This window comes from Symphodus melops (assembly GCF_947650265.1).
Source record: "Symphodus melops genome assembly, chromosome: 11".
Taxonomy (NCBI): Eukaryota; Metazoa; Chordata; class Actinopteri; order Labriformes; family Labridae; genus Symphodus; species Symphodus melops.
In genome coordinates this window covers 18,551,655-18,560,600 of record NC_136701.1, presented here as the reverse complement: position 1 = coordinate 18,560,600, position 8,946 = coordinate 18,551,655, and the positions used below count along the sequence as shown (strand labels likewise).

Here is an 8,946-nt window from a genome sequence, read left to right as displayed (position 1 = left end):
ACAAGAAGTGTTCAAAGCTCGTTGTCCAATTGTTGAAGGCGAGAGGCGGGATTCCGTCGTTTGATAACAAGGTCTTGCTCATCGTGTGAGCCTCCGTAACAGTTCATTAGACCGGGGATAACTTACTAAAGAAGACATGAGCCAAGAGACTCTTTAGAAGGTATGTGTTATACTACATTAAGTTATCTACATCCTGTAAGAAAATATCCTTATGTAAAAGTAGCTGCTGGTATCTTCTATGTTTGTGTCATCTAAACATTGACCTAGCCCAGCTAATTTTTGCAGCACTCTGTATTCACAGGGACAAACAAAGTGCATACTGCTCAGCTTTTGCCTCTTAGTCCACTCTTTATTCAAAATTTGTATGTTGAAAATGTCAAACAGCAATAATTTTAGCGTTACTTCCACGTAAACCATATCTCAAGACTTAAATAATCCTGTAAGAGCATGAACGTGGATGTCATATGCTCCTTCTGCACACTGTAACTGCATGTTGTTGAGGCTGCAACAAAACAACACTGTATTAACCATAGACTGTATTAACCATAGACTGTATTAACCATAGACTGTATTAACCATAGACTGTATTAACCATAGACTGTATTGACCAAATCAAATGCAGCCCGATCTCAGTCAGTGTTTATTTACACACTGTCATGTGCGAAGACACCTCATTATCGATACAGTTTACCTGGAGGCTATTTTTGAACAAGTAATTAAATTAAATTTTTAAAAAAGCTTTATTTGTACCCGCAATTCAAAGGCACACAGAGCAGTAAATGAACAACAGTACAGCCATACTAAAAGTTTAACCAACAGATTAAGTGTCAACAAAATAATAAAGTTCCAACTAAAGAATAACGTGTCCAGATGTAAGTACAAACTTAAAATACAAAATTACAAAGACCACACAAAGATACAAAAGAAGGTATAAGTGGACAGCGATCGGACTAAACCTTTGCAGTAGTGAACAGATGTAAACAGAACTATAGTGCAGTAAATAAGAAATATATGTATATATATATATATATATATATATATATATATATATATATATATATATATATAGATCGAAATAGAGAGAGAGAGAGCGCTATGTCCAATTAGGTAAATACTTAATAATAAAGTGGTAGTGGTGCATGGCACATAATAGAACAAGACTAATATATACTAAAGGTATTATAAAAAAGATGAATACTGAAAGAATAAAGTGCTATGATGGATAAAATATGAGAACTGATATCAAACAAAATAAAGTGAAATAATCCATGACGACCTATATAAACACAATGAACAGAAAAAAACAGGAGTTAAGGTGCAGGCTTGATTAAAAAAACAAACAAAAGGAAGTCGATAACAGCTTCAAAAGTCTGAGGTGGAGGTAGATAGCAAGTTCACAGCTTCTTCGAAAGTCTGGGGTGGGGGTTTGTTTTTGATTGTTTGTGGGGGGGACAGCTGGACAGCCCTGAGGACAAAGGTTGCTGTGTTCAAGTTAATCTCTAAATGTCTCCTCTTCATCTCTTTGCAGGAAACATCCCAAACCCCTCAAAATGACGGGTCTTTTTCTCGTCGAGCCGGTGGTCGCCTTGTACGCTTTCTCCAGTTTTCTCATCTATCCTCTTGTTCAGCAGTATGTGTACCGGAGGCTGTGGGAACAGCTGACGAACACCACCTATCCCATTTCTGACAACACCTCCAGATGTGCAACAAACAGCAGCCACTCAGTCTACCATGAGGTACGCCATTAATAATCAGAGAGCATGCATTCAATTATGTCAGTGTGCTCCATTAACAAATTAGGAACATGTTACATTTTACAGAACCTTTAAAAATAGGAAAAGTACACTCCATGTTTTCTGCTTCATACACAGTTATGCATGTGACTTTGATGTGTCATGCTGTCTGTTGAAATCTCTCGCTCAAAAATATCTTACTGACAAAAACAAGTTATAATTATAAAGCACTGACGTCGTCTGTTCTCCTCAACGTTTGTTTGTATTGCAATAACTATATGTTGAACCCTTGACAGTCACGAGTCAGCATAAATGTTCAGATAACCTTTTCAAATCGTCTCTCTCGACACAGCTCAGGTAAATGTTCAGCTGCTTTGTCCTAAGGTGATATGCATAGAGGACTTGAACTAAAGATTGCCTTTCCTAACTTACAAACACACAATGTGATAACATTTGGTAACAACACATTTGCTCAAGAGTTATACTCTGTTTATCAAGTCTGACATAACAAAAACACTACCTTTTTTAATATGTTTATGTCATCGTTTAAAAGAAGCATGAAACTTAATAAGGAAGTGAGAACAAACAGACTGATCCGGAAAATCCTGTTTTTGTCTGAAAATAGCCCCTGCACCTGCTGCACTGCAGAATGACTTAGAAAACCCTCACATGATGTGTTTGCAAAATTAGATAACCAGCTCACAGTCACAATCTTTGTTTAACTTTTGTGGTTGGTAGGAAAGTTTCCAGCTTGAAGGCAGCCTCTTTGGACCCGTTACTGAAGCAGAACACGGCCTGTTTGTAATGATTCACTCCGTACCTTTTCTCTGTCTGTCTGTGTTTCCAGGAGGTCCAGAAGCAGGCATCTCTCTTCTCCCTCTACACCGAGCTCTTCTCCACCGTCCCCTCTTTGATTGTCACCCTCATGCTTGTGGCATACAGTGACCGAGGGGGACGCAAGATCACAATCATCATGCCTTTGATTGGCACTTTCCTCTACACCCTGACCTTCCTGACAGTGTCCTTCTTTGAGCTCAACCTTTACCTGCTCATCGGCTCCTCGCTCCTCAGTTCTCTGTTCGGCGGCTTGGGCACATTTCTAGGCGGCTGTTTTGCCTACGTAGCAGACCTGTGCAAGGACGATAGGCAGAAGACGCTGCGTATGGCTGGAGTGGACATGATGATTGGCCTGTTGTCTGGACTGGCTTCAATATCAACAGGCTACTTTCTGAGAGCTGCGGGCTTTAACTGGCCTTTTATTACCTCGGCATTGTGTCAATGTTTGATCCTATTTTATGCAATTTTTATCCTAGAGGAGACTGTGAAGAAGCCTCCCAGAGATGCTGTTACTCCAGCTGGGTCTCCTCAACCCTCTGCCTTAAGACAGATGTTATACGGGGTCTACCAGATGTTTGCAGGGGCCAGCCGTAGGTGCAAAACTGTCCTGGTGCTGCTGATACTCATTTTCACCACTTTCTCTTTCGCTTATATTGGAGGGATCTCCCTTATTACTCTGTATGAGCTAAATGAGCCGCTATGCTGGACGGAGATTCTGATTGGCTACGGCGCAGGGCTTTCCTCCACAGTCTTCCTGACAAGTTTCGTTGGAGTGGCAGCGTTCACGTACTGCGGCGTGCCGAAGCTGCTCGTTATCCTCGTCGGGATCCTCTCGGTAGTATCAGGCATGATCCTGTTGGGCTTCACCAAGACGACTTTGCTCATGTTTTTAGGTGAGGGGAAAAAAACCGTCCACACCAGCTGTCTAACTCTAATGTGCAGTAGTTTGGATCTCCTGTTTTTAAGAGTTCAGGCTTTGACAGAATAACAAAGAAAAGAATCAAATCCTGTTCTTGCACTAATTCACACACGTCCTTTTAACAGTGAAGTTTAGTACTGTTAGATATTTTAATGAAATGCCCAAGCCATATGGGTTGCTTCCCTCTTGTTACATGTTGAAAATTGAAGCCGCCTGGTGTTGCTCACCATGCCACACTGTATGTAAGATGATATATATTTATATTGCAGCTAGCTGGAGGGCATTACTGTAGATACTGTATGTGGATAAATTTTTACAGACAAAAAGAACTGAGGAGTAAAATACATGAATAAACTTTACAGGTGACTTTCTGAAGTTACTGATTGACAGCACATTTCCCACCAGCTTTACAAGGAGTGCAACATTATTATAGCAACAGTATCTTCTTACCTTTATGAGATCACTGCATCGTAAAATGTTATTACAACATCATCTTATCAATTCACCACCTAATTAGAAAATGAAGTTTAAATAACATTTAGTCATTTGAAACATAAATTGACTTTACTGATGATGCATTCATATTTAAACGTGTTGCATTATCGGCCCTGCATTATGATATCAAGAATCAGAAACAGCTTTATTGGCCATGTATGTTTAACACACAAGGAATTAAACTTCGGTGGACTGTGCTCTCTTTGTGCAAATGTAAACATTAAATATTAACTATTAACTATTAATATGAACAAGTAATTAAAGACTTATATGTGCAAGACTAACACACTTGTCTGTTGCCTGTCGCTTGTTTACCACAGTGAGGTTGCCGATGCTCTTGGCTGTGGCTCCTTTCCCTGTGCTGCGATCCATGATGTCAAAGATCATCTCAAAGTCTGAGCAGGGTAAGTGCTTCAAGAGCTTCTCAGCAGCCAGAGAACCATGTCTGTGTGTTTGTAGAGTCAGAGTCCATGAAGAGCTGTCCGGACACGTAACTTCACAGTGCACTTGAAAACAAGGCACTCCAGGTCAAGAGGGGAAAATAATCTTTAACAGAAACGGTTCATATTATCTTTGACTTCTTCCCTCTGTGGTGTTTTTCAGGAGCCCTGTTTGCCTTTGTTTCCTTCCTGGAGAGTTTAACCAGCAATGTATCCGCAGCAGTCTTCAACAGTATCTATGCTGCCACGGTGGCATGGTACCCGGGCTTTGTCTTCTTGTTGTCAGCAGGACTCTGTGCCATCCCTCTGTTTTTCCTCGGGTAAGTTCCTCACGCTGCCATCGAAGGTAACGCAACGTCAGAGGTTCATTAAGCACTTTTTTATATTTTAAAACATTGTGCATATTTAGAATCTAAGCACAATATCATACAGCTCCAAACATGCACATCAGTTGAAATGAGTCTACATTTTGAGTCCAAGAAAGAAGATTTTTCTGCACACTTGCTCGAATGCCACCAACAACATGTTTGTTTATTAAAGTACATCATAAAAATCAACATCTAGCAGCTTTGAATGTGCCATTATTAGATCTTTGGAAAAATGCTTTCCTTAGAATATATTACTATCGGAAACCATTCTCAGCCCATGTTTAAAACTGTCCTCAGTGGTGCATTCAAGGACCCTCCAAAAATATTAGTGTCCTGCTTGAGGGATTACATTGATGTTCTCTTATGTCTCGGAGATAAAGTGAGTTAATGCTGTGTAAATTCGCTTCAGGTGTAGAGCTGATCTTGTGGATTGAGTTGCATTACAAAAGCCTCCTTTTCCTGCTGAGTCACAATTTTTCAGCTCAATAGAAAAGAGCAATGCTTTACTTTAGTTGGGCACTCAGCAAGCAAGAACATTCAGTTCCTCATTTTGGAGATTATCACATTGCACTTCCCTTGCCAAACAGTTTCCCTCTTCAGATAGACGTTCAACATGTCCTCCTGTCTTGTGTTTTTTTTTTTTTTTTTTTCTTTCCAAAGGTAAACCTTGTTCCTATGTTAGAGTTGTTATACTGTGTTTTCAAGCTGGTGTTGCTGAGTCAGCCTTGGATAAGTGTAGCATAACACCTAAAGAGGGTATCTACTTCTGTCACATGCACTTTTGTTCTGGGTAGTCAAAAATTAACAAAGCAACTGGTTCAGTAAGCTCAGTTTACAAGCTGCAGTCACTATGGACGACACAGAAATACCCCTTATTTGGTGAAAGCAGGTCTTACATAGTATAGTACAGTAAAGCCTGTCTACTATTACACTCGTTTCAATAACGGTGATGGGACTCTGTAATGAAGACAAAGGGAAAAAAGGTCTTTGAAGAGTATAAGCCTTTGTAGTACACTAAACTCCTAGTATACAGTATGTAGTATAAGGGGGGTTAATAATTTGAAAAAAAAATCTATATCCAACAAGCTGAGATGAACCAAGAGGCTGCAGAAAAACACAAAACAGCAAAAGTGAACAACGTGACTGTGCAACAAAGCTCTGTTACACAGAGATTTGTGTATAATCATCCCTCCGCTTTAAGGAATCCAAGAGCTACATTACCTCTCTGGAAATGAAAACACAGAAGTGGTCTTAGCTGGGATGAGTTCAGGGTCAGTCAAAAACAACCGCTTCAAGATAATCTCCCCCAGTCACAGTGCTAATATGCTCTAAAGAAAGCAAATTTCCACTACCTAACTTTTTTTTCTATCAGAAAATTCCATGTACTGTAGTACTCCTTCAGTAAAGGGGTCTCTCAGTAATAATATTACACATGCACCTGATGTTATATATACACAGTACATGTGGTACAAGTGAATGATAATACCTGTTAGGGGAACTATATTGTCTTTAGCTGTGCTGCCCTAAACAGATTTGTCTGCCAATTTGACACGCGGTGTCACCACTTAATGACTCCTCGTGGTGGTACTTACGACGTGGACGAGGGTAATGTTTCACAGTTAATTGATCAACGAAGAAGACTGTAGCTCATAATGATGATAATGAGAGTGGGGAAATGAAGTTAAGAGATTGCGTGTGATAAGAGGTCAAACCGAAACCTAATTTCTGTGAATAAATACTTTAGTCCTGCACTTTACCTTTTTAGAGCATTTTGTTTAATCACATCAGATACAAGACTTGACTTTTTCTATACAGTAAATGACTGCTGGCACGGGGTAGATGTCAGAAATGACGATTTTCACTTACGTTTCAGAAACGACCTTTGATCAAATTGTCAAAAAAGATACTGATGTCAGCGTGTACTCAAAGAAGCCCGATGTACTTTACAGTTAACACGTACAATGCTGAGAAAGAAATGTACGACTTGTAATAAATCTTGTCGCATCAGCATACATGACAATAATTAACAACAATTTTAAAAGGAGGCTCCACTATATATTACTTTCTTTGTCACAAAAGAGAAGCAAGACTTGTTTCTGTAGTAAAATCCTAATCCTGAGGAAAATGTCAAGAGGAAACCATTAAGAAAGCCCAAGTGTGTGAGAGTAGACAGCAGTTTTAATTTTCATCTAGGAACACTATAGTCCAACATATTTTTTTCTGTTTGAAATGTGAGAGAAAATGTGTTTTTTTGCATCCCTTGTTTTCTGCTTCTCTGATGCCAGTTCGTCTATGTTTCAGGGTGGTGGCGTTGATAGGAGTGGATGTACCTGTAGAGGTAGAAAAGCCAGAGCCTGTCTACTCAGGGGAGGATCCTGTTGAAGAGCTGGATGAAAGCAGTCCTCTTCTAAACTGAGCCTCACGGACTGCCAAAGCTCACCAGCACTTTGTTACATTTTTATATCCTCATTTATTCATTGTTTCCTTGCCTTAAAGGTATCTCAATATTTCTTTTTTTAAAATTACAAGTTTATACTGCAATTACATAAGCATCTCTTGTTGTGTTGCTCAGGATGTTTTATCTTTTAAACTTGATTATAAAAAAAATACAAAAGGGAGCACATGTTTAAAAACATGATTGTTGCATAATGGATTTCAAGGGTGTGCATGAAATCCAAAAGGTTTTCTATCATGAGTAGTGTTTGCACATTGTTAGAAATGTTTGCCCAAACTGTGAAATTATTAATGTATTCAAAAGGAATTCATTTGTTTTCACATAGTTTTAGTGTGATACAATTTTTCAATTTTGTGTTTTAAGCTCTTGTTTCCAGAGTTTCAGTGCAATGCTAGTTCATGTATTTAAAACTAGCCTTTATGGTACCTGAATCAAACAAGTTGTTTCAAGCAATTCCCCAATTATGCAACACAACTCAATAACAACATTGTTGTTACCTTGATAAGCTTTTATGTGTTGTCTAAATGTGATGTTTAAAGCATTTTAACCCCCCCCCCAAACTGTGCAGAAAATATTCATGCTACAAATATCAAACCAAACAAACCTGTAAAGAAAGTAAACCCTGAGAGAGGAACATGTTTTCAGAAGCACTCAAACAGTGCTTTATTTTACATTTTGTCCGTTAACCAACTCACTTAGTGTTTGCTGAACTAAAGGATCAAAACGACCCTAACAAGATTCTTATGAGGAGATAAGAGTTAAACAAATGTTTAATGAAGATACAGTGGCCTATAATTAATTAGGAAATATTGGGTGTTTATGTTTTTATGGCTGTGAGACAGTGTCTGGTTGCAGATAAAAGAAGAAATAATGGGAGATGTAGACAGTGGTTTGTGAATATGATTCCAACCTGTCTTTCTTTTGCTCAACCACAACGACAAAGTTAAAACTTAAGTAACCACAAAGATATTTTTTTTTCTATTGCCAAAAATCCAACTAATCAAATGAAAGATGACGAGATGTGTGTCATGTTTGGTTTTTACGTGTGGTTTCTATCATCTTGTGTCTTTTTGTCATGTCTTTGTATAAACACATTATCAATAAAACAAAAGCAGTTGCGTAAAGAAGTGTCTCTTCAAGGATTCTATTTAACACATCAAACATCAATATCATCAGGAGGACTTTTTTTTTGTTCTTACCGACAAGGTGAATATGCTCCTTTACAAGACGAGTGTTCAGGTTACTTTTCTTAAAAGCACCACTAATGTGATTACAAGTATTGGACGGGATCTTTCACTTACAAGAATCAGCTGTTTTTCATGGGAGACATTTATCCTCATGGGAATCAGACATTCAGTCTCCAGAAATATGATAACTTCGTTTCTAAATTTAACAGGAATTTGGAAAAGAAGACGTAACACAGCTATTTTGGTGTTAAATAAAATTAAAAAAAGGGAGCTAAATGGATGCTAAAAAGTCAACAACAAATTGTGCTAATTTTTACTCATTTCAAGTTTTCTGCAAATTAAGAGGTATTAAAGCACTTAGTCTTATTTAGACATGTACCCAGAGTTGCAGTAAATCTACGTCAAAGAAGAATTTTTGATTCAAGTTGTTTTATGATTCATTTGCCCACCAGATGTCGCTGTTGGTTCAGTCTTGCAAAGAAATTTTTAATAACAAAGACAAAAAGCCCTGC

At 38.4% G+C, this 8,946-nt stretch overlaps 1 protein-coding gene across 1 annotated transcript; it reads left to right on the top strand.

The window, feature by feature from the left end:
• Positions 1-51: 51 nt before the first annotated feature.
• LOC306832200 (lysosomal proton-coupled steroid conjugate and bile acid symporter SLC46A3) lies at positions 52-8,374 on the top strand. Its single transcript, XM_079356681.1, has 6 exons — positions 52-160; positions 1,529-1,736; positions 2,581-3,463; positions 4,305-4,388; positions 4,588-4,744; positions 7,094-8,374. The coding sequence occupies exons 2-6, from the start codon at positions 1,551-1,553 to the stop codon at positions 7,206-7,208; spliced, it is 1,425 nt and encodes a 474-aa protein (XP_079212807.1). The 5' UTR covers positions 52-160; positions 1,529-1,550; the 3' UTR covers positions 7,209-8,374.
• The last annotated feature ends 572 nt before the right edge of the window (positions 8,375-8,946 follow it).